This window comes from Berghia stephanieae, chromosome 13, assembly GCF_034508935.2.
Source record: "Berghia stephanieae isolate SIO BIC M18660-M18661 chromosome 13, UCSD_Bste_1.3, whole genome shotgun sequence".
Classification (NCBI taxonomy): Eukaryota; Metazoa; Mollusca; class Gastropoda; order Nudibranchia; family Aeolidiidae; genus Berghia; species Berghia stephanieae.
In genome coordinates this window covers 37,457,474-37,484,973 of record NC_088372.1, presented here as the reverse complement: position 1 = coordinate 37,484,973, position 27,500 = coordinate 37,457,474, and the positions used below count along the sequence as shown (strand labels likewise).

The following is a 27,500-nucleotide window of genomic DNA, read 5'->3' as shown; positions in this document are numbered from 1 at the left end:
AGAAACCGGGATTAACACCGGCTCCACGGGCCATTTTATTATTATTATTATTATTTTTTAAATTTAATTTATTTACATATTATTTATGTCCCCTTATTTATGATTGTTGTTTATGATGTCCCATCGTCTGATCAGCTCAAGTATATTTTATTTGGAAGATGTCTTGACGTACAGAGGCTGTTGACGGACGGAAATTGATGTTGATTGCAGGCCAATGTAAGGACCTGCAGGACGAGGGCCCTTGAGTCGATCGGAGTACTTTTGGAGAAACGGTCACTTAAACGGTGTCTTTTGGGGCCTTTGCCATCAAAATTAGGAAAGTTGCAGGAATAGGATGATGGCGTGTTTATTTATGCATATTGTTTACTTTCAGACCCCCCCCCCCCCCAAAAAAAAAAAAAAAAAAAAAAAAAAAAAAAAAAAAAAAAAAAAAAAAAAAAAAAAACAAGAGAAAGAAAAGAAAAGAAAACATTGAAGTAAAATTTGTGTTTTTAATATTTCAATTCCATTTTTTCTTTCTTTTTCTTTTTTTTTTATATTTGTGTGGAGAGGGAGGTGTGTGTGTGTGTGTGGGTGGGGGGGGGTCTCTTTGAAACGTTGGAATGTAACAACACCACTACCACATTATCTCATTTATCTGTAGTTTTTCATTCATCCTCTTTGTTGCGGGTGGTTGGATGGGAGCATCACCCTTGAATCATATACCTATGATGTTCGCGTGGGTGTACGATCCGATAGTGATGTCGTTTCTTCTTCTCTTTACTAGCCTATCCTGCTTCTTTGGTTTGTGATTGTATTTTTGACACGGGATATTTTTTTTCTCTGTAAATCTTCTGCCTGTTTGTTCTTGGTTATTTATAATTTAGCTTATGATATCTTTAGGTTATGATTTTGATTTACATTTGTACTATTTTTGTTAGATTGCTTGTTTTTTTGTTTCAGCGGTCTCTCATATAACCTCAATTGTGTTGGAAGAGACCTAAAGCAACAAACAAACAAAAAAATCATCCTCTTTGTTGATAAAGGGGAAACCCTAACGTCCATTTCTTCGAGCTTCGAGCAGCAACATTTACATTGAATAATATAGGTGGCTCTAAGGAACTAGTAGTAGTATCGTATGGCTACACCTCCAAATGTATTTCGTCAACCCAGCTTCTAAAGTCTTCCTCCGCCCTAAGGACGGTTTCGTAGCCACCTTCAAGTTTAGTGACTGGACAGTGGAGGACGATGTGATCGCTGGTCTTTGGGGCTGCCTGGCATTTCTGGCAGGTATCACTGTTTCCAAGTTTCCATCTGCACATATTTGATGCAGTTCTGCCATGTCCAGTTAAGAGGCGGTTTGAGGAAATCCAGTATTTCCTGGACTAAGGAACTAAACTTTACAGTTCTACAAGATTTTTTGAGTCAAAGAAGCGACTGTTGTTCAGTAGCTGAAGCCAAATAATTCGTATTTCCACGAACCTTCCGCATTATTGGGTAGGTTTTCATTGGTCAATACGCATGGAGTGGACACTGGTCTACTTATAACGTTGTCATTATCAAGACAAACGTTTGAACTTGCCCCCCCCCCCCCCCTCCTCCTCCTCCCGCACTCCCCTCGGGATCGTCCCAGCCCGCCGAACTGCTTTCAATCACAGCCGTCCGTCCTTCCACTTAGAAGAAATGAAATAGAAGGAAAATAGAAATAAACAAAACGGGTGGCTGAGTAACCCTTTGTTACCCTTTTTCTCTCTCTCTCTCTCTCTCTCTCTCTCTCTCTCTCTCTCTCTCTCTCTCTCTCTCTCTCTACCTATCTATCTTTCGATCTATCTATCTATCTATCTCACTTTCTGTCTGTCTCCCATTTTAATTATCTCTCTCTTCCTCTCCCCCAGAATGAAATGAATACAAACTCATTCCCCCTTTATCATCACCCCCACCCCCAACTCCCCCATCTCCCTCCCACTCTTTCTTTCTGTCCGTACAATTTTACCCTCCTCTAAAAAAAGAGTTGTGAGTAATCCTCACTAAACTGTATGAACCAGGCTATATACGTTCAAGGTTACACATAGTTTTGTGTGTTGGTCCATTATATTTCTGGATTGCAATGTTAAGAGTTTCATAGCCAAGCGCACTACATCTATAGTGGAGCATTAATACTATTTCTTTTATTACAAAACATTCTAACCTCTTATATCTCTTCGTTATAGTGGAGCATCAATACTATTTCTTGTATAACAAAACATTCTAACCTCTTATTTCTCTTCGTTATAGTGGAGCATCAATACGAATTCTTGTATCACAAAACATTCTAACATCTTATATCTCATCTTTTTATTTCTATATTCACTTCTTTAAAAGTCCGACTCGCCCCGTCATGATATAACCCTTTGGAGACGACTGGTCACAAATTGGTTGGGAATCATCTTGATCGATTGACATTCGATGTAAACGTTTTCTGGACAAAAGAGGGGAGTGGGGGGGGGGGGGGGGGGGGGGGCAGGATGGGGGGGGGGGGGGTGGAGTGAAATACCGACCCCGAATAGAATGTATTTTGCCCAGCAGTGTTGTTGTGGATTTTGGCCCATCTTCTGCATAAAACATTAGATGGGAGATGAATGCAAAGACAGAACAAGGGGGTTTACAACCAGTAATAAAAGAAAATAAGAAAGGGAGGGGGGGGGGTTTGGGGGGGGGGGCGATGGAGAAGTAATAGCATCGAAAGGAAAGAAGTCTTTTTATTTTACCATTGATATATTATAAATGGTCATTGCGTGTCGGTTATTCCTTGCATTTCATTTGTTCGATCGAAGCTCGAGCGGCGAGCCACGAATGATTCTTCGGACACTGTCAGGCGAACCCGAGTGGGAAAACGAGTCTTTTTGGGATAATTTCAGACGATTTTTAATTATCAGTCGGTCCGATACCAAACGCCAACTTTTTATACACTGAGTTGAGTGAAGAAAAATATTAAACAAATCAATGCTTGATGACGTCATCATCCGTTTCCCGCTCGTATGATTTGCGGACACAAGCAAGATTCGGCGGACGGGAAATCGAGCAGCTCGTGTACCGTCCGACTCAAAACTAGTGTTATGCTGCTACATGCTGTGTACCCTTTCGATTTTATTAATTCTTTGTCGACGTCTGCATGTATCGCATGTCGTTTGTATAGATAGGGGGTGTGGGGGGTGTGGGGGGTTTGGGGGGGGGGGTATGTTTGTGTGTATACGCATGCGCATGGCTTTTATCTTTTTGTAAAGGGTAAAATATTAAAAAATGGAAAAAAGAAAGGGGAAAATATAAGAGGGTAGGGGGGAAAAGAGGAGGGGTTGATGAATAAGTAGATACTGTTTAACTAAGAATAGTTTCATTTGTTTTCGACGACGGGAATTAGTTGCCCCCCCCCCCCCCCCCCCCCCATTTATTCCCCCCTTTCTTCCAATTTGCATTTAGTTTCCATCGATGTGATTGACGCCCATGGTGTTCTAGTCTACCTTTTCTTCTTATTTTTTTTTCTTTCCAGTAATTTGATACAAAGCTGCTAGAAACTGTGGACTGGGAATAGCAATGAACGGAAATAAAATGGGTATTATAACAGCTTCGGAAAATAACTAAAAATAAACAACCAAAAGCTCAATATAACGTTTCGGGATCCGAACCCTTCTTCAGCCAATAACTATAACAATTAAAACATGAATCCAGCACTAGATATCCAGACAGACGGATTTTCTTATATATATAATGAATGAGCTTTTATATAGCGCAATATCCACTAAACGTGCCCAAAGCGCTTTTCAAGGAGTCCGCCCTGACCAACAGCAACACGACGTAACATGTAGAACGAGACATGACTGACGCATGTTAGGCGATATTGCAATAATTTATTTTCCGACAGAGACAACGCTGTTAACGGCCAGGTACTCATTTTACACCTGAGTACGGTGAGAGAATAATGTGAGTAAAGAGCCTTATTCCAAACTCTCAACTATGCGCCGAGCGAGCCTCGAACCCAGGACCTTCCAATCCGAAAGCGAGTATCATACCACTAGACCACATAGTCGCACAATACTGCCGTACTCTGGAAAAACCCCATGTCAGAATTACTCATAAGCGCGGATGGCAAAAATACAATAACAAAAACCTGAGTGACGTCAACTTTGAACTATCTATACCCTGACACTCGAACCGTGGCATTCGTAAAGTTATAGCCTGATATTGACCAAAAAATGACGTCAAAATGCCAGTTTTTGTTACAAAAGAAAACAAATCGTGAGTTGTATTCAATAGTTCAACCAATGAAATAACTTGTTTCCTTGAGCTCTACTAACGACAACTCACTAGACGGTGCAAAAACCAAATAATGACGTCAAACTGCCAGTCCTTTTGGATTTCAGTATCAGGCTATAACATAACGCTGGCTACGCTAGGACTTATAGTTTGACGCCATTTATTAGGTTTGTGCAGCGTCTAGTGAGTTCTTGTCGTGGTGCTTAAGGAAACAAATTATGATCCCATTGGTTGAACTATTGAATACAACTCACGATTTGTTTTCTTTTGGGACCAAAGTCTTGTCCTTTGACGTCACTATTTGGTCAATGTCAGGCTACTAGCTAACGATGTCTACTCACTAGCACACTAAACCATGTGTTATCTTGAACGTTTACAGCCCGACTGATATCATTTGGTGAGAAGTAATACCCAATTTTGGCTGGCTGGAAATCAATAACAAAGTACCGAGTGACGTCAATTCCGTTTCTTCTATTGAATGTCCATTACTGTAGAGATCTCCTCTCTTAGAAGACAAAATTATGCGATCACAAAATCCCCCTCCTGAGCACAAAACGACATTAGCTTCTTCTTTCATGTTGTATCGACTCTTTCCAAGATTTCTCCCGGAACCCATGATGCAATTATCATCATCATCACCATCATCATCATCATTATTATCATTATTATTATTATCATTATCATTAGTCGCCAATTTTACTCCTTGCTTGCTTGCTTCTTTGGTGGAATGAGGACTCCGGAGTTACCTCATAAATGGACGCGGCTTCCGTCATAATTCCGGTCTCGTTGACTCTATATTCAATCGGCCTCATCGAATTAGCCCCATCCTGATTAGCTCGAATTAGCATCATCTTAATTAGCCGGCTCTTCTTCTTCTTCTTCTTCATCATCATCATCTTTTCTTCTTCTTCTTCTTCTTCTTCTTCTTCTTCTTCTTCTTCTTCTTCTTCTTCTTCTTCTTCTTCTTCTTCTTCTTCTTCTTCTTCTTCTTCTTCTTCTTCTTCTTCTTCTTCTTCTTCTTCTCCTTCTCCTTCTTCTTCACCCAGAATCGATCTCTGTCCTGTTGCGTACGAAGCGAGTGCCCTACCAACTGAGCTATAACTCTGGGACCCCCACTCCGATAAATTGCCGCTCCGAAAGGATAAGACATATTATAATATCATTCAGCTTTCGGCTCTGCTTCACTGCTCTTGGCGTGCTACCCGATTTACTTACTTACTTACTTGCTTACTTACTTACTTACTTACTTACTTACTTACTTACTTACTTACTTACTTACTTACTTACTTACTTACTTACTTAATTACTTACTGAGCACGGAATTGACGTCACTCGGATCTTTGTTATTGATTGTGAGACAACAGCCAAAATTGGCGATTATTTCTCTCTAAATTATATCAGTTATTGGGTTGTAAACGTTCATTCAAGACTGCACTCAATTTCGTGTGTTGGTGAGTAGCCATCGTTAACTTATAATAGCCTCACACTGACCAAAAAGTGACGTCAAAAGGCGTCATTTATTAGGTGCTTCACTGCGCTTGACGTGCTACCCGATTTGCTTACTTACTTACTTACGTACTTACTTAATTACTTAGTTCACTACTTACTTAATTACTTACTTACTTTAATTTCTTACTTACTTCATCCCCATCAACCCTTATGGAACATATTATCTCCTCTTCGAGCGTCTCTGAGCTGCTTCTGTCCTTGGCCATTTTCGTGTCCCCCCCCCCCCCCCCCCCCCCCCCCCCCCCCGCTTCCTGCCTCCTCCAAAGTGAGGCCTGCCATCATCAGACAGTGACCGCCGCCTTCATGTCCGTTTTACCCTATTACTGCTTTATTTATTGTTTGTGGGTTGGGATGAGGGAGGAAGGTGGAATGGGGAATGATGGCGTGTTTTTGCAAAATATCAGATTTAGTAATCCTGATATAACGGGAGTTGTATTGTCATGTTATATACAAAATGGCTCTGATGTCCTCATGGCTCCTGCTACTGATCTCTCTACTGTGTATTCTGGAAACACACACTCACACACACACACACACACACATACACACACACGCACACACAGAGCACATTTTAAAAATTCAAGCCGGAAAACTCGTCAATCAGAAATCAGTCGAGTAGAACGACCCTCGTTTTGTTGTCCAAAATTTTTAAACCTGGGAATGTCATAATATATCATTGAGGTTTTAAAAAAGAAGAATAGAGAAAACTTGATCTTTTATAGCGCGATATCCACCAAGCGTGCTCAAAGCGCTTTACAAAGGGTCCCTATTCAACAGCAACACTTAACATGTCGAACGAGACATTACACCTGTTAGGCGATATTACAAAGTTCTTCCGACAGAGACAGTCCTGTTAATGACCAGGTACTCATTTTACACCTGAGTACGGTAAGAGAATGTGAGTACAGTAAAAAGTATTATCCAAAGACTCAACTATGCGCCTAACGAGGCTCGAACCCAGGACCTTCCGATCCGAAAGCGAGTGCCATACCACTAGACCACATAGCCGCAATATATCCTCGAAGATTTCCAGATCCTGAGACAACATGAGGGTCATTTTAATTGAAGGTTGAGTTTATTGGCCAAATTTTTTGTTGGTAAAAATGTGTTGGGCTATTTTCTTTTCTCAGAGAACTACGTCAGACTACTCCTACTGCTACTACTACTTGTTACTGTTACTGTTGCTCTTAAACTAATCTAGTTATCCCGCTTTGCTTTAGATCCTTTAACGTTACAGTTACCATGGAAACGGTAAATTCAGTCACTCGCTTAAAACTTCCCCAAACCCTCTCCCATTATTATAGCATTTCTCAACACATTCACCAACCCCCCCCCCCCTATCCCTATCCCCCAACCCCGTTTTTTTTGGTGTTTTTTTTTTTGTTGTTTTTTTTTTTTGGGGGGGGGGGGGGGCGTTGTTTTGATTTGTTTGTTATGTGGGGCATAGTGTGGTGTGATTTTAATGGAGGGTTTTTTTGTTTTGTTTTTATAGAAAATAAAATAAATGATGTTAAAGTAAAGATAATGAAAATGATGATGATGATGGTGACGATGATGATGATGACGACGACGACGACGATGATGATGACGGTGATGACGATGATCACGACGACGGATAGATAATATATTATTGACGTTGCTATAGCCCCTGTTGCTGCTTTCTGCGGTCCCCTACTCTGTAACCAGTGGTCAAGATTGTTAATTAAAATAAATAAATGTGATTACCATTCATCGCTTGTGGGAGAAAACTGGGGCTATGAGAGAAGGAGGGGAGTGTCTATGTGTGTATGTGTGTGTGTGTGTGTGTATGAGGGGGGGGGGGGTGAAGGTTGAGAAGAGAGACACGGGGATCACTGTTAAGTGTTCAGTTGAATGGATGAGCTGATATGATTCAGAATCCCATGAGATCTTGTAAGTAATCATCGATAATGTAAAATCTTTCTCCAACCATTTCTTATTATTGTTCTTTCACATAATTTCTCTGCATTCATCATCTACTCAAGGAAAATATTTTGTCGAACTGTACTCGAATTGCACGCAACGAACTCATGATTGAATTTGCATAATATCTATATTGCCCTTCTATCATGTTAATAGTATCGAATCTGTATTTTTTCAGTATCGATTAGAAAAGGAAAAGCTTCCCTTAAAATCGATACATGGTGATATACCAATTGTATTCCCGGAAAACACGTATTGGGCGTCTTGTGCTAAAAATAGAACTGCTCTCCTCTCATTATGTCCAAAACTGTGTCTATTTTTGAAGAATGTCCGTTCTCTGGAAAAACCCATATTTGAAAATTTGGCCAGAAAACTTCAAATCGATCGATATTTGGACGAGTTATCCGGCCCAATTTTTAAATATTATATTTTGTTTTCCAGAGTACAGTAGAATACGATTCAGTAGTCTGATGTCACGCCGCCCGTCAACGGCGGCCATCTTGGTTCTAAACAAAGAAAATCATTACTTTTTATTTGTCAGTCTGGCTAGAACTTTTCATATGTCTTGTGATCAGATATATAAAAGTCAAAACATGATCAAATATATGTATTTTTTCCCTCTGGATACCCTTTATGCTCGCTGGAGAAATATTTCATACGGGCGTCCGCCATTGTTCCGATAGTTTAGAGCCAGTGTTACTAAGTTACCATGCGTCTTTAGGAAGGAAGTGACGTTACGACTGTTGAAGAGTATTGGGTATGCTGGATAACTTATCAAATCTGATATATCATATTTTCAGTCTGCTGGTTACTACTTAGTTCCAAATAATTTTATATTTTTTTTCACATCTTTCATAAAAAAAAATAAAAAAACAAACAAACAACCCTCTTAAACCAGCTCAAAATGATTTCCATTACAACGATGATGATAATAAAAGCTAACAAATACCTTATTTATCGGAATAATATTAGGCTTGTGAATTTGTACAAGTAGTTTTGGACGCGAGGAGTCAGAAGTGATACCCCCGAATCTTGTCATTTAACAAGTAGTTTTGTTTTTGTTTTGTTTTTTGTTTTTTGTTTTTTTTTTTGGTGTTTTTTGTTGACTATTTTTTGGGTTTAAAAAAAAAACCCAAAAATAATCTTATGATTGGTTACACACTTATTGTTTTCTCAACTCTTATTCATTTTGTTGTGGACACACACCCTTAGTAAGAGGATAAAAGCAACATTAGAGTAGTCCTTGAAAGCCATTCGGCCCATGGAGCCGGAGTTTATCCCTGTTTCTATAGCATGAAACGGACAATAGCAATTATTTGCTATCCTTTTGATAGGACGCTAATCTGTCGTTAAGCACTTTCCTTTCCGCCAAATCTAACAGACTCGGCTATTCATTTGCTGCTGGTTGAACAGAGGGGGGGGGGGGGGGGGGGTCAGAAGAAAAAAATCTCGGTTGCAGCCGGAACCGATCTCGGTCCCTTTGCGTGTAAAGCGAATGCTCCACCAACTGAGCAAAATTAACCCACAAAATGAAAGAATAAACAAAACTAATTTTAGAAGAAATAAACAATTGATAGATAAATGAATGAATAAATGTATATAATCTTAACTGATGAAACCAAGACTTCAATGAAAGAATCTCACTGTTCTTATCTCGATCGAGGTCATGTGACTGAAAGGTCATGTGACTGAAAGGTCATGTGATTGAAAGGTCATGTGATTGAAAGGTCATGTGATTGAAAGGTCATGTGATTGAATCAGAAGTATGTAATAAAACTTGTCTAGATTATTGACTATTATTATTATATTCTTCTTTTTATTCTTTCTGCATGTGTGAAAATTCTACTATCTATCATTTATATGATATTCTTTTTGCCTTTCGCCATATTAATATTATTGCATGGGTAGATGATTACATATTACAATATAGGGAATGAGATTAGCGGAAGAGTAGCGTCCCTTGATTGGACGTCACCCATAGTCTGTGACGTCACCGGCGGAAAAGTTATTAGAGAGAGAACGTCATGGTGGTTGTGCGCATGCGTCTCTCGTCCTCTCCGCTATGGGTGACGTCCAATCAAGGGACGCTACTCTTCCGCTAATCTCATTCCTTATATGATATATTATAGAAAGAGCCTGGTAAAAGAGACAGCGCCAAAAATAACAACAAAGTCCCATGTCAGTCATAATGGAAACGTTGCAAAACGCCTGACTCTTATTTAAACGTGCCGATACAAGCCTGTCCGGTCGAGGACTTGACGTCACGCATCCACGATAATTTCGGCCGGTTTGTGCAGGAACAGAAATAAGGAGAGAGAGAGAGAGAGAGAGAGAGAGAGAGAGAGAGAGAGAGAGAGAGAGAGAGAGAGAAACAACAAAAGATTGGCCAGCAAAATACAAATCTGGACTTATGTTCTATAGTATTGTTTTTCAACCTGGCCTTTCTACTTTGAAACTTTTGCTCATGCCTTGTTTAAAAAATTTAGCCTAGAATAGGATTCAATAGTATGATGATGTCACATCCCCCTAGTAACCAGCAGCTTGATTCTAAACAAAGAAAATCGGTGCTTTTTATTATTCGTGCTGGCTAGAACCCTTTTCACATGTTATGTGATCAGAATATATAAAAGTCAAAACATGATCAGATTTATAATGTTTTTTTTCTCCTCCGGATACACTTTTATGCTCGTCGGAGAAGTATTTCATAAGGGCGGTTATGGAGATAATGGCGTCCGCCATTGTTCCGATAATTTAGAACCAGTTGCTATGTGTCATTACATGGGAAGTGACGTCACGACAGTTGAACCCTATAGTTATTATCTATGTTTTTATCATGTTATTTCATTCAAAAACTATGTTCTCTCTTTCCCTGTCCATGGTTTCCCTATAATGTCATGTTATTTCATTCATCTGATTTTTCTTTCAGATTTATTTTCATTCAAATGTCATGAAAACATCCTTGTATGAAATAGCATTTATCTTTCTTAAATGTTAAACTATGCAGTGTTTAACTAAAATACGTGGATTTAGACAAGTATTCGATTTCTAGTGACTGTGTTTGAACTTTTGATCGTTTTTAGTTCACGAAAATAGCAATGGCATTTGCTCAAAATTGCTTTAGGATTTTAAACACCCAATGCCAAGAAAAGCATGTCTACTCAATTATTATTCTTTCTTCCAGTATTTTGCTGATTTTGAATGTACATATTCGAGTCCATATCAAAACATTTCTTTGTAAAAATAACTTAAATTTTCAAACCAACTGTTATATTTTAAGACTCCTTTGCAGAGTAGCTTTTAATACGAAGCCAATTTTTAAAAATATCCATTGACAGCAACAATTTTTTCCCATTTTAATGGCCACGAAAATAGGGTTGTGGAGATAAAAACTTCAAATTATAGAGAACACGGGAAATTCCAAAGATTTTTTGATAGACTCCTGTGAGTGGGTTGAAATTAGAACGTATGAATCAAGTGTTAAAGACTGTCGATAATTATTCTATCAAAAATAATAAAATATTATATGAAATTTCCGATGCTCAAAGCGCTTTACCATGTCTTATAAAAATCACAGGCAAGACAAAAGCACTCACACGTAAGCAATTAAACATGGAAACAATGCATTTTACATTCAAGCAACAAAGGGTGTGCCCATCCCCCAAAAAATACACCCCCCCCCCTTTCCAAACTAAACAAAAGTTACTTGGAAGTAGAAAATTAAATTTAACACTTGTTTAAAGATAAGTCGTCACAGTGAGCACCTAGCGTTCCAAGGAAAGGAGTGGATTCAATATTAGAGCGATGTGAATGGGAATGGTCGTTCATTGTTACAATCCTCGATCCATATTATGATCAATTATATCTATCATTGATCTCTTTACTATTTTTTTAACCACCACGTCATAATACGCTTTGCATCCTTTTCTCCTTCATTACATTCGTGGCTGTAGACAAAAAGAGACTTCTGAATCGTCAAGTGCCTCCACTTTCAATAGTTCAAGGTATGGTTGTAGTTTGACGCACTTCTGGGTCGGTATTCACAACAATAATGCCATCGAATGTCGACGGATAATGTGAATACTGATACTTATTTTGTTAACTAATTACAGATGAGCTTGAAATCACTTGAAAAAAAAGTCAAGACAAAAATCTTATATAATGTCCATTTTTTTTTTGTAAGACAAATTTTTAATATTGGATTTTGCTCGTCTATGTGAATGATTTTTTTTCATTTATTTTGTAAAGCGACAATATAGATAATCTTGCCAATTTTCTCATTATCCTTTAATACCCCAACCTTTTGATCTCTGGGATAATAATTTATTATTTAATCAAGTATGGAGTTCATGAATACGATATTTACAGAAATGGTCTGGCATAATTTACTAGTTTTGAATTTTTACTCGAAAAGGTAAAATGTGTTTTACCGACTCAGAAGACAACGCAAGAGATTTTTTTTTCAGCATTTGACCTAAATCTAACATGTCGATCATCTCGTGTGCAGAGTTTTGACAGCATTTTGTTTGTGATTTGTTTTAGCTCTTTTTTCTGTCTAATCACTGGTTGTGTGAGGTGGATGTTTGTGAATCATAGATTAGTTATTAAATGAGGATCTACTTATTTTTTGTAACTTTGACGCACCATTTCTGTTTTGCTGTTTGTTTTAAAGACACTGACTATGATTGAATCTGTGTGCGTGTGTTATTTTTTTCCCTCCAATCTATAAGTTGACAACTTTTCTTTTTCTTACAGTTGCATTTTCATTATATTGTCGTTATTTTATTTATTATTTTTTTACCCCGATTTGAATTTTGCACTTGAATCATGATCTTGCACAATAACGATTGAAATTGTATATACTTTGAATGAAAATTAACATAGTAAGGAGTTATGATTGCATGGTGTTTTGGAATATTGCATCTTGACTCTTTTATCAAATTAAATATTATCATTGTTTTTCAATTATTCATAAAACAATGCCCCTTATATATTTTCCCCTTTCATTGATTTATGTGAGAAGTACACAATAAAGCAATAAATCTGTTTATGTCATATTTAGCCAACACAAAACAACTCCCGCAACAATAAAACCTGCACCATTGAAACCTATAAGATCAGCTATACAATTGAGGTATGTTCTTACTCAGTTGCCATAATGATTTTCGGAGCGCGTTTGATTAGATAGTATACAGGATTACAACAAGGAATTAGATATAAAATCGTATAGTAATCATAACAATACTACCAAATGCTTTTCGGCTATCACTTCGTGTCGCTTCAGTAGACAATTTAGGTTTTAGTAAACTATTTTTTTTACTTACCAAGCAAAGGAATATAACAGGGTTGTTACGATTGCCATCGGGGTTGTTTGTTTTTCTTCTTGTTTCTTTTTAGTTTTGATTTTAATTCTAGAAATGGATACTAATTGTGCAGTTATATGAATTACACATTCGAAGTTAAACAAGCAGGCAATCACAGTAGAGAAGAAGCCTTTATAAAACAACTATTTCCAATACAATGCTACTTCTACCACTACTAGTAATATATCTTACTTTTACTACTGCAACCACTACTCATACTCCAACGACTACTGCTGCTAATACTATTATCACCACCACTACTACTACTACTACTACTACTACTACTACTACTCTTTACACTTCTTTACACTCCTCACTCTCTTCCTCCTCTTCATGGTCACGTGTATTAATAATGATTTATTTATAATTTATTGATAATCTACTGATGCCTTTTTTATCTGTCTTTTCCTTTTATCTTATTTTCCACATTTTTTCTCTCTGTAGAGTTATAGCCCTGTCCTAAATTTAACATCATCACCATTTTGTTCCTAACACGGATAGAAACCATGCTATTGCAAAAACTTTCTTCACATCCTTTGTTAGATCACAGTTCTTATCTCTCCTGTTTATGTTACTGTGTCACACTAATGTTTTGTTACTGTTAATATTATTATTATTTTTTCTTTTTTTTTTAGTATTTCCAAAATATTTTCAGCACATTTCTCTCGCTCATAGTATAGCAGTCTTATACTTCACTGTGTTAAACAGGACGATTGTAGAACAACGCTGAACGTATGTTAGTTTAAGTTTTGTTTATTTATACTTGCTCATCACAAGATAATACATAATACTATAAAATACTGTTAGTTTTAGAATAGTTGCTTTGCTTTTCTTGTGATTCCCACACTAACAATAGGAGTTAGGCAGTCTTATGCACAGCAAGAAATTGTTATTAGTCCATTTTATTTTCTCCCCTTTGACGAAACAAAGTATTGAAGCTTTTGATAATTTAATTGACAACATAGGGATTTTTTTCCTCCGAAAGAGATAGTTTTTTGTTTATTAAAATCACATGGGACTTGAATCGTCCAATCGTCTAGCCACTTTTAATTTATTCATCAGCAGTGCCAAATAAAAATAAATTAATAATAGTGGGATACTAACTTGAGGATGAAATCATTAATCTGAAAACACATTGACTACAAAATATTAAAAAATAAATAGCAAATTATCGTTTCGTCATCGTACATTTATGTTTGGAGTATCTTTATCACCAACATTGATAAATTTCTATCTCACATGTTCCTTTAATTTTGTGGTAATTTTAAGCGAGTCAATGGTTTTTCTTTGACCCTTTGTTATACACTTTCTATATTTTATATGATATTTTGTCTCAAGATACAGCAACCCCCTATCACCGACAAGTTGTAGTCAATAATATTTACGAATCGACTTTTCTGCTTATGAAATGTTTCTTTTTTTTCTGGTTTAACTCCCCTTGGCAGCGGCTAAAGACATAATAACAGGGTTCGTTACAGCAATGAAAGTCGAATGATAGCTGGCATTATCCAAGAACACTCGCATAGAAAGTGGATTTAAGTACAAATATTTACCCAAAAATATATACAAAGTGATTATAGCAACAGAACTTTGATCTTTCCAGAATCAAGAAGGACGAAGAATGGATCGTCTAGACTTCAAAACCTCTTTACAAAAAACAAACAATTTTCAATTTGTCTATTTCTAGATTTTATTGTTATTTATATTTTTTATTGCCTAAAGTTTCGAGTGTTGAAGGTAACATTTCATATTTATGTAACTGCTGTCGTTCACTTACAATTGTTGTTATTATTTTTCTTAAAATTTAAATTGATATAACATTATAATATTATTATGTCAAAAGGTATTTAGGCCTGATACCTCGTGAGAACTTTTTAGCTTTGAGACTTTATAGTGACAATTTGATGGTTGCCTTCATTGATCAATATTTGAAGCAATTGTCATCTGTTTTGTATTGGTTGTGATGCAGGCCAGACATTGGCTCGTATAAAGTACCATCAACGAGGAATCTAGTTATCTCTTTCCTACTGGTATAACCTTCTCTTTCAAGAGAACGTGTGAGTTTGCTTTGAATTTTTTTCTTCTGCAATTGTGATGATTATTGTATTAGTTATGGAGGTAAATTAATGCTGATTTTATTTCAGGACAACTGTTAAGAACGACGGCAGTGGTCTCCCTTCCATCAAACGGTACGCCAAGGTCACGTTATAGCTAGAGTGCTTGATCACCGAACTGACCTGTTTATACCATCTTATAATCATCATTATCATATTATGATTTTGACCATCATTTGTCACGCAATAACTAACTGCTAAATGATTGATCGTTTCATTTCTGGACTCAATAGAGAGCTTGCTCTTACTTCTGTTTTAAAGAGTACTAAATAAATCAGCGTCAATGTTTTAAATTATTTTTATTTAAATTCCTCATGCCAAAAATTGTAAAACTTTTTGACTCTTTTTTGTTTTTGACGATGTTCACAACCAGCATTCTTTATTTTGCTTTTACACATTAGATATAGACTGAATTTTCTATCCTCTATCACAATTCTCAACCTCAATTTAGTTTAAGTTTTCTATCTTAGTCCAGTTTATAAAACGATTTACTACCAAGGCTCTTAATGTACATTCCACACAATTGCTCATAAAACTGATTAACGCCTGTTTGATTTATAAATATAATCCAAATATTATTATGCCTAATGACGAAACGCTTTTAACGTTGACTGCTACCTCTTATATCGGACACACCTGAATCACCAAGTACCTTCACTAATATGTTCCGACATATTTTATACACATATTATTACTAATGAGTCCCTAAGCCACAAGATTCATTTGGCTTCCTTTGAGATTCTGACTGTTCCAAACTATCCAATTATTACGTAGGTGCGTATAGCCTTGATCTCAAATAGACAACAAATAACTTGTTCATGTTTCCAACTTGAAATCATTTTGGGGGATTTTGATACACATGGTCTATGGATTGCTTCTGTTTTATTCCTGTTTTAGAAGTCTTGATTGACATCCTTAGAATTGTTTTGAAAAAAAAATAATATATATATATATATATATATATATTGGTTGTGTTTTTTCGATGTATTGGTACAACGTAACTAGGTCTTTATATTATCTACACTTTAATTGTATCATCATCATGAATATAATAATGATTATGATGATGATGGTGGGGAGGAGGAGGAGGCTAAATTATAGGAATAATAGGAGATGGACGTGGAGGATTTTCCAGCAAAATGTCAGTTGGCCAAATTGATGGCATCAATTAATACAACTGATGGTCTTGAGCAATATTTACGTTATCAGTGACTAAAGCGGCCAGTAATATGATGGTATTTCTTCAGAAGTTTATTGATGTAACGCTTTCCTCACAACCTATAGGAGAATTGACACTTTGTTACGATGCAACATTCTGATTTTCATTCTGATTTCTTTTGTGCATCACCAAAGTTAAAGAAAATTCTTTGTTATAGCCATCTTTTAAAAAAAGCTCATTTTGCTGAATAATATATATATATATATATATATATATATATATATATATATATATAATATATATATATATATATATAATGCACTCCTTGCATTTCTGTTTGAGTAAAAAAAAATAACATAGTTTTATGTTGGCTGGGTTTGAAGTTATGTCAAAAATAGAGAAAATAGATGGTAAGGAGAAAGTTGACAGATTAAGAATGAAACTATTTCGAGATTTAAAAAAAAACTACTCCTTGTCTTGATATTTCATGTTGCAATGGACACCTTATGCAAGTGATAATTGAATTGAATTACACACTTCCTATCATTGACAATGGATACCCTCTGTGAAGTAGTAATTGAATTTAATTTCACACTTCTTATCATTGACAATAACATTTTATTTTGCACAATTCACTTTTAATGCTTATCCTCAAAGATTTCATTGAAATGCCAATTAACAAATGGACAAAGCTCTGCTACTTTTTTCTGCAAAATACAAAACTCTGCAGAAAAAGAAGAAGAAAAGATTTAGAGACAACATAATAATATATGACCACCTGTCTCATCTTGGTGTAATGTCGGTATAAATCACGAGAGTTGATTTCAAAGTCAGATGAAATATCACAAAACGCAACTCTCAGAAAGAGAAAGATCTGCACATGTGTAAATGAAAGGTGCCAGACAAAGCAAGAAAGACAAGAAAAAAAAACCGTCCCAAAAAAATCAGTCTACCTCGACTGGGGATCGAACCTCAGAAATTCTGAGTACCGGTAATTTTTCTTGTATTTTTCTTTCTTGCTTTGTCTGGCACCTTTCATACACACTTAGTTCAGATCTTTTATCTTGAACCGGTGCCTGCTCCTCCTTAATTTTTTTTAATTTAACTCAACTCTCAGCGCAAGGTTTCTCCCGACAATACTTGATGGAGATGGTTGGTCACATATTAATTTGCCATCAATGAAGTTATTCAATGTTCAGATTAGATCCATGAGAATTAGTTAGAGAAACAGGCCTGTGCATATCATAGGGGAACGCTCGTGGAATGGACGTCAAACTAGATCAGCCATACTAACATCCAGCTCACTGTTTATGTTTGTTGATATGAATTACTAACACTCAAACATAAGACATATTATGTGTTTGTTTTATTTTATATGTATTATATGTGTTCACATTGTATATCATTCTAACACTTTAGACTATGTTTAGATAATTACCTTTACTTATATGTTCAGATTTAAAATTGGTTCTTTACGTTCTTACGTCTTACAGGGAAATCACAAGATTTAAGTCTTTCTTTTTTGTCTGATCGTTATATGACTGTTATTTATTTTCACATTTAAAAAAAATATGATTTGGTCATCAAGTAAAGTTTGTCAGTAACAATTTACTTTTTTTTCGGTTAAACCTTATAGTTGTCAAACCCTTTTCAAAATTTTCACCCGCTATGTTGATAATAATGAAATTTTAAAGTTATCTTGTTATGTCTTGTCGTATCAAAGTTTAAAATTACTTTTGCTCACAAGACACAAGAATGTAGTTAATTATGAACTCCAGTATTTTTAGAAGCATAGATCCGCATACTTGCAAAGTTCAACTTCTATTCTTGTGAAACAAAATTTCTAAATACAGTATTTTTAGAAAGGTCACTCCTCATGAATGCAAAGTATCACGTCTATACTTGTGAAACAACAATTTTTATCACACATTAAGTACGATGATTTAAAAAAAAAAGACATTAAAACTATATGGCATAATCGATACACGTTTGTATTGCATTGATCTATTTTAAGCAACATTTTAATATAAAAGCATATAATATATTATGTTTACATTATAGCACGATACATCCTTATACAGGATTGTTTAATTAATGCGTACCCGTCAATATGATATATAACATTTTATAGGCCTGGTGCATTATATCAATAATATTTTGATATCATTCGTTACGTTAAGTTAATATTCATTGTTTTTCACTGAAAATAATGACCATATCAAAACTGTATGTAAATAAAATAACAGGATTATTTGTTTTCCTGAACCATTAAAGACCAGTTTAACTAAAATATCATTTAATTGTAATTATAATAACCAGTATAATTAACTGTTTCTGATGTAGTGGGTTGTAAATCTAATTTGATTAGGATAATTATTAGTTAATCCTGAACTGTAAACAAACTTCTTTCCAAACAGACCTCGTATTGCAGTCCCGAATGGAACAGAATCTCTAATACTTTGTGTTGTGCCATGTAGAGAAACAATTCAAAAGATTATGCCAATATGTCAATTTCCTCTTATATCTATCTAATTCAGCAATTTTACATGTGTTGACTTTAATGACGGATGTTACCACTTTCCCGTATCTCCATTCATCAGATATTGTTGTGACAATATTTTGTTCCATGTATTTCGAGAATCTCATTAGAAAGAGGTAGTAAAATGACAAAAATCAGTTGTTCAGATGTTAGTACCGAGTATATTCAAACGTCTAAATTGGTTTTGTTACATTCTTCCCTCAGACGACTTTGTGATGAGGATGATGAGCTCAGTGAAGTTGAACCGGATGCAGTTCCCAGTGAGGTCAGGGATTGGCTAGCCTTGACCTTTACAAGGTCAATGTCAAATATGAAACGCCGGGGTGATGACAAGCCAAAGTTCCGGAGTGTCGCGCATGCGATCCGCGCAGGGATCATGGTAGATAGGTAAGTCACTTCTATCTCATAGTGTTAATAAATATTGTGTTGAAAATATTGAAAATCATATCTATTGAAAGACAGATGTTAAGTATATATAAGTATCGCCCAGTGTCGACAACAACAAAAAGAAAGAAAAGAAAACAAAGTGTTATCAACAGCGCCTCAGAATGTACTTGAAGTTCCACTGGCCTGCAATCCTAAGAAACACAGACATATGGAAAAATACGAACTTGCTAAGCGCCACTGGAGAACTTCCGGCCCCGCAAAAGATTAAGGTACACAGAGTCCACTTTTCACAAAAAAAAATAGCATGAATAACACAACCAGACAGGCACTTAAATTGGACTCCCAGTGGAAAGGTCAAAGAGAAAGGCCAGGAAACATATTTATTAAGCCATGGCCTTTGTGCTGATACAAATAAGATCGAAACCACCTAGAAATATCTGAAGAAGACAGCCCAGAATAGAGAACTATGGTGTGCTGTGGTCGGCGTCATTGTGCCCCATGTACTGTAATGTAAATGAGTACCTAAATATGCCCATTTATGTGGTATGTGCTATGACACTACCATCAGACTTATATTGTCGGGTCCCGCTGTATAAATAAAGTCTATTTACACACATTCTCTCACCGTACTCAGGAGTAAAATGAGTATGCTAGCTAACGACAAAAGCAGTGTCTCTCTCTATTAATTTTTAATTTCGCCTTATAGGCATCGTTTCAACTTATGACTTTATTGTTGTTGTAGACTAGGGACCTCTTGTTAAAACGTTTTGAACAGGTTTAGTGGACATTGCGCTTTTTAAACGCTCAATTTATATGATTGTTAGTAACCTATTTTGTAAAAGTGTTGACACAAAATGGTTGGCAAAATACATCTTTTAATAAAAAAGGAATCCTGGTTACTTTATGTAATATTATGGCCAACTGAAGAAAAGCGTGAAATCATGTAAACTGCATTGATAACGTGATAATCCGCCACATGTGCAATGGTTCTAGGCTTTATTCTTAACTATTTTCTTTCTTCCTCTCTCCTTTATCATTATAGGATATACCGACGAATGTCATCTTCTGTAGGCCTACATGTCCCCCCTCATGTACTTATGTTGATGAAGGTAATGCTACATAATATCTACATTTTTCTATAGTAGACAGGATGGTAACTTTCTGTCTTCTATGTCCCTATATATATATATATTATATATATATATATATATATATATATATATATATATATATATATATATATATATATATATATATATATATATATTTCAACTTACGTTTTATCCTTGTCTTGGAATTAGACTACTTGATGTTATCCTGGCCCTGGCCGGAGTCCTTGGCTTGGAGTGAAACAGTCAAACTGTGTAGTTATAGGTTTGACAGATGACATTATTTTCCCCTGTATATTATCTTTCTTTTACGTACTTTTATTTATAATGATTTGTAAAATTTTGAGTATATTCTTCTTACTCTTTGTGGGGTTCTGTGCTTATGTCTGGATAAGACTTTTAGATGATCTCGAACTCAGTACAAACTGATAGTTTGCTCTTGAAATCTACATCTCTTCTCGATTTGAACAATCCCCCTTGTCTCACTTTTTCTCATGTAAATGTAATCGTAGATCTAGAATGTTTTGACTGTCCAATTGTCTTCCCTTTTGCAGGCGCTGGAATGACCTAAATGTGTCGCAAGCGCCGTAAACGCCCTCATATACTACAAAAACAAGAACAAATAATTTATCTAAAGAGCAAAATATGTAAATATGTCCGTGCGTCCCATCGTTGTATCGTTGAGCTGTTGATGAGAAGTAAACGTTATGGAGAAGTGCCAGATGATTACAGAGAATAAGAATGCCTCATTGTCATGTAGTATCACAGGATAGCTCAGTGGCTTGTGCGTCCGCTCGCATATCCCCCCCCCCCCCCCCCCTCCTCTCTCTCTCTCTCTCTCTCTCTCTATATATATATATAATATATATATATATATATATATATATACCTCTCTCTCTCTCTCTCTCTCTCTCTATCTCTCTCTCTCTCAATCCGCCAGGCGGTGATTGTCGTATCAATTGGATCCCAATTCAGATTACGATGGTGTTGCTTTAATGATGAATTGTGAGTTTATAGTCAAAAACATGAAAATTGGGAATGAATATTATTTAATTTTTCCTCCTGGCAAATACAAAACGTTTACAGTCAAAATCCATCTTTCGCCTCATGTTCAGCAGAACGAATTTTGTTATTACCTCCAAAGATGTGTGGGTGTGGGTCTCGAGTCTTAATGTATATATAATATAATATTACAATATGAATATATTATGTATGATCAAGCCAGGCTGGGCAAACTATCAAATAATGAACATCAGCGAGATCTTCTAACTATCGATAAAATCGTTAATATCATACCGATGTATTATTAGAAGATCAGTTTTCTCTCTCCATATTATCTTCTTCCTTTTTTTTCCATTATCGTAACAACGTGATCCACGACATATATCGATATTAAACCGATACTATCCTAGTTCTAATTCATCTTCTCATCTTCCTCCTTTTATCATAATCATAAATCAAGATGCGATATAATATCGATACCATATTGATATCATACGATACGCGCAGCCAATCTTTCTTATTCCTATCCGTCTAGATTGCCTTTTTTCTTTCCTTTTCTGATTCTCATAATAAATTTTATTCATTATCCCATTCTATCCCGGTCGTCGGCCCTGCACCCAATTAGTAATCATGTCAAAGTAATGAATATCATTAATATCGTATCGAATCTGTGGCTTTCTAGGAGAGTTGGTCTTTCGTGGTGGCTCAGGGAGTCACTCTTACTTTTCTCCAAGTCTTCCAAATTTGTTATCTCTTTCCACGCTGCTCTCTTTCTATATTCTTCGTTTTGGAATGAGATTCCTTCATTTTGCCCTAGCTCTGGCCATGGATCCTTAGCTGAGAACGAAGAAATCTAACGTGTAGTTCTTTCTTTTGTGTGTTTGTTTTAGTTGGTTTTAAAGAATTGTTCGTATTTTGGGGTGGTTTTTTTTTTTTGTATGTTTATTGTTGTTTAGTTTTGAGATGGTGTTTTCTGCTTTTAAATCACCTCTATATTTTAGTATCAAATGTCTCTGTCCTAAGCATTTGAACGTGTTCGTCATAGCGATTTTCTTATGTCTGCATGAGACTTCAGAATAATAACAAAATATGCACATGCAAGCGCCGTATAACACCTTTAAAACATTCGTCCTTCGTGTTTTATTCATCGTGTTTTGTTGATAAAAGGGAAACCCAAAACGTCAGCAGTACCTTTATTATTGATTATTTATGCCTCTTGACTCCTGGCGGAGCATAGGGCCTCAACATCACTCTACTCTTCCATATTCTTCTGTCCTTGGCACAGACCTTTGCCTCACTCCAGTATCTGACTTCGTTTAATAAATTGGAGCTTACACTTTGTTATTTTTTTATCATTTCCTTCGAGCTTCAAGCAGCAACATTTTCCAGTAATAGTAAAGGGTAGACACTTGGCATGTTAATCCTGATTCCTTACTAGTATCCAATCAGAACCTGTCAAAGAAGGGGAAACAAACACGTCTTTTGTTTATATTATTCGACATGTAAAATACGATTTTTATCACACTGAGTTTGTTTGGGGGTTTTTTTTTTCTTTTTTTTTCTTTTTTTCTTTCTTTTTGTTGTTTTGTTTTTGGGGTTTTTTTTTTTTGGGGGGGGGGGGGTGTTGGGGTTTTGGGGGGTGGGGGGGGGGGTTATGTAAAGAACTTACGAATATAGTATAAAACTGTCTATTTATATCCAATTTCACCTAGAGCATTATCTCACGTTCTGCTTTTGAGTTGTTCTTTAGTCTCTTTTTAAAGGTATTTTTTTTTTGGTCATGTATTGTTTTGTTGTTTGTAATGGGGGTAAGAGTACATTTTTTATTTTTTAAATTTGTTTTATTTTGGCGCCTTGTCTTCGATTTTGTTCTGGAGGGGGGGGGGGCGGGTTGTGTTTTTTTTTTTTTTGGAGGGGGGGGGGTTGTGGGTTATTTTTTTCTGGGGGGGCTTTGCGTGTGGGTGTGTGGGTTCTTCCCCCCCCCCCCCCCATACTGATTCCCAGCCAACACAATATCCCAATTGACGATACGCTGAAAAGGAACTAACGTGTTCTGTTCTCACGAAGAAGAAGACGAGAATGACACCCAATATCTAAGGGAAATAACTTTAATTATATTTTTTGGGTGTTTTACAATCAAATTGTCCAGACGGAAGAGCCAAAACCAAAAAGCTTCTTCTTTGTCTTTCTTTCTTGACACTCGTTTTGTTCCAAGTGGTTTCAAAGGGCAATTGAAGCGGGTTTGATTTGGGTTTTTATTTTTTGGGGGATGTTGATATAGGTAGTATGCGCTTGGCTAAGAAACTCACAACATTGCCATCCGGAAGTATAAGGGACCAACACACAAAACTATGTGTAACTTTGAACGTTTATTGATAGTATGCGCTTGGCTCAGAAGCTCACAACATTGCCATCGGGAAGTATAACGGACCAACACAAAACTCTGTGTAACCTTGAACGTTTATAGACTGGTTAATACAGTTTAGTGAGAATTACTCATAAACATGGATGGCAAAAAAAAAAAAAAAAAAAACAACAAAAAAAAACAACAACCAAGGCCTGATTGACGTCAAAGTCGTTCTATCTATAGTCGCAAAGTTGTTAATTGCCCCGAGACTGACGTGTACATACATTAGCAGGTCTAATAGCCCAACGCAATTATGGGCCTGATTAAACACAGCTGCTGTAGTGGACATTTACTTTACGTTGGTTTGAGTGTAGGCCCATTTCCATTACAAAAATTAGACCATAGCAGTTTGGTTTATCAGACCTGCAAATAAGTACACGTCGGCCTACACTTATACAGTAAGGCAGCATGAATTGTCGACAACATTTTGACAATGTTGTTCTCATAGGCAAGGAACAGAATTCCTTCAGAGCCATTTTGGCCCATGGAACCGGAATTTATCCCGGTTTCTATAGCGTGAAACGGACAATCACAATTATTTGCTAACCTTTGGATAAGACGCAAGGCTATCGCAAAGTACTTTTCGCCAAATCTAACAGACTCAGCTACCCATTCACTGCAGGATGGACGGGGGGTGGGGGGTGGGGGGGGGGGCGTCTGAAAAAAATCTCGACTGCACCCAGGATCGATCTTGATCCCTTTGCTTTCTGAAGCGAGTGCTCTACCAACTGAGCTATTGGGACCCCCCAGTCAGGGAACTGAGAAACATAAAATTTATACAAACTAGCTCTTATTGCTGTTATAAAAAACTATATTTAATAATGTATTTATATATAATAGTTGTGTGCATATTTATATATATATATTATTATTTCTAATTTCCTCATCCGCCATTTTGTGACGTGATTCCCCAGACTCTAGATGATTGGTCGTTCAACGTATTCTCCGTCAACGATGCGTCCGACGGCCACGCCCTCAAATTTGTAGGCTACGAACTACTTCAGAAGTACGACCTCATCACAAAGTACAAGATTAATACGCAGGTAACGAAGCACGGCTCCTTTTATATCAATTATGTTGTCAGATACAGTTGTTGATGCGTCGACATTTCATCGCCTAAAAAGAGAATAATTTGTAAATTGATGACATATAAAGGACAATTGAAGAATACATAATAGTGCTAGAAAATATAGTCGGTAGAGTTGAATAAGGGAAGATGAATGAAACAATAAACGTATGATGATGATAATGATGATGATGATAATGATGATGATGACGATGATGATGATGATGATGATGATGATGATGATGATGATGATGATGATGATGATGATGATGATGATGATGATGATGATAAGAGGAGGAGTAGAATGTGGGAAAAAAAAGATTATGAAGAGGAAGTATTGTAATGCGGCTAAGAGGTCTTCTGGTATGACACTCGCTTTCGGATCGGAAGGTCCTGGGCTCGAGCCTCGCTCGGCTCATATAACATAGTTCAATCCTTGGAAAAGCCTCTTTACTCACATTCTCTCGCCGTATTCAGGTGTAACATGAGTACCTTGCCGTTATCAGCGTTGTCTCTGGCGGGGAAAAAAATGATATTATCGCCTAACATGTTAAGCGTTGCTGTGAGTCATGGTCCCTTTGTAATGCGCTTTGAGCACGGTTAGTGGATATTGCGCTATATAAAAGCTCAAGACCCCGTTTAGTGATGCCAGGGGCTCAAAACACCCCCCCTCACCCCCCCTCCCCCCCCCACCCCCACCCCACCCCCTCCCCCCGTCCGTAAAAGTTATAGTTGTAGTTATTCGGCTGTTCTATTTATAGAGGGCAATATCAGATCCCGAACGTGACTAAGGCAGGCAATCGCAAAATTTCCCCAAAATGTGGACATATTATGTGAGTTCTTTCCCCTAGTACTTTTCAAGTCATTAATTTCAACATGTTTTCATGATTCCTCCTCAGATGTTAGTTAACTGTGAAATTGAATGTAAGATTCAATTTAATACACGAAAACAGATAATATGGACGTTTCGGATTTCCCCTTTTTCAACAAAACAGGATGAATGAAACACTACCAGACGAATGAGATAATGTGGAAGTGGCGTTGTTAAAATGAATTAACGCCACTGCAACATTCTCTCATTCGTCTGTAGTGTTTCATTCAACCTGTTTTGTTGATAAAGGGGTAACCCGAAGCGTCCATATTGTCTGTTTTCGTATGTTAGATTGAATCTTACATTCGATTTCGCATTGCTATCTATTTCTTCGAGCTTCGAGCAGCGTGGCTCAGCGGTATGGTCTTTGCTTCGAACCCGAAAGGTACCGAGTTCGATTACCCGCTGCGCTGTGTGGCCTTGAACATGTCACCTCGCCCTAGCTCAATTTGCGACGCTGCACTGCGGCTGACGCATGAGTTATTCCAATCTTCCCTTGGAATAGACCCTAGAGACAAATTTCCCCTATGGGATGAATAAAGGGAATTTATTTTAATTAATTAATTAATTTATTAGAGTCTCAGCAATTTATCAACAGGACTAAAGCCACATAATTTGTAGAGCCATGTAGGAGATATAGTTGCGATGAATAAATAGAATTTTATTTATTTGTTTTGTTTTGTTTAAACCATTTCCATTCCTCAGATGTTAGAGAGCTTCCTATACGCATTGGAGGCGGGATACAGCAAGTACAAGAATCCATATCACAACCTCATTCACGGCGCCGACGTGGCTCAAACCGTCCACTTCGTGTTATCGCAAAGTCGACTGGCGGTGAGCTTCAGATTCATGAATTGGTTATGTCTCGTCCTACATGTTAAATGTTGCTGTTGACCAGGGACCCCTTGTAAAGCGCTTTGAACACGTTTATTGGATATTGCGCTATATAAAAAGCTCCACGTTTTTTAAAAAGGGTTTATTAATTTTCTTATTGATGGAATGATGTTAACTTCACTCTCAAGTTGGATTTTGCCTTTCGGGGAAATCTTACTTATTTAGTGCTGGGACTTCCATGAAGAAGAAGAAGAAGAAAAGAAGAAGAAGAAGAAGAAAAAGTAGTAGTAGTAGTAGTAGTAGTAGTAGTAGTAGTAGTAGTAGTAGTAGTAGTTGTAGTAGTATGTAGTAGAGTAGTAGTAAGTAGTAGTAGTAGTAGTAGTAGTAGTGTAGTAGTATTGTAGTAGCATAGTAGTAGTAGTAGTATAGTAGTAGCAGTAGTAGTAGTAGTAGTAGTAGTAGTAGTAGTAGTAGTAGAAGTAGTAGCAGTTCCAGCAGTAGCACAACAACGATAACGATAAACAGAATACCATTCAACCCATTTCTTGTTCACTTTAAACTGAAAGTCTATTAACACAGCATTGAAAGAAGTAAATAAAATACATATTCTTGTTCTCATGACATTCCTTCATGACTTTCCAGCAATGGTTGACAGATTTAGAAGTCTTCGCCACCATTATCGCTGCCCTCATCCATGACTTCGAACACACTGGGACAACCAACAACTTTCACATCAATACTTCGTAAGTATCGTCGTCGTCGTCATCGTCATCGTCGTCGTCGTGGTCGTCGTTGGTGTAGTCCTTCGTAGTCTTCATAGGCGGCAGCATTAGATTATCGTCAATTTATTATCGCTATCAGCATTACTGTCATCATCAGCAGCGGCATCATCATCATCATCATCATCATCATCATCATCATCATCATCATCAT

General features: G+C 36.7%; 1 protein-coding gene across 7 annotated transcripts in view; it reads left to right on the top strand.

Moving 5' to 3' along the window:
- LOC144959050 (dual specificity calcium/calmodulin-dependent 3',5'-cyclic nucleotide phosphodiesterase 1B-like) overlaps positions 1–27,500 on the top strand; it is a 675,925-nt gene that overhangs the window by 603,389 nt on the left and 45,036 nt on the right. For 5 of the 7 annotated variants that reach the window (XM_078891396.1, XM_078891397.1, XM_078891398.1 and 2 more), the window contains 8 exons: positions 11,670–11,720; positions 12,779–12,850; positions 15,224–15,268; positions 19,096–19,278; positions 20,321–20,387; positions 24,711–24,839; positions 26,439–26,567; positions 27,210–27,310. In XM_078891396.1, coding sequence (XP_078747522.1) covers positions 11,670–11,720; positions 12,779–12,850; positions 15,224–15,268; positions 19,096–19,278; positions 20,321–20,387; positions 24,711–24,839; positions 26,439–26,567; positions 27,210–27,310 — 777 coding nt within the window. The remainder of the gene's footprint in view (positions 1–11,669; positions 11,721–12,778; positions 12,851–15,223; positions 15,269–19,095; positions 19,279–20,320; positions 20,388–24,710; positions 24,840–26,438; positions 26,568–27,209; positions 27,311–27,500) is intronic. The other 2 variants (XM_078891400.1, XM_078891401.1) reach the window with 1 other exon arrangement.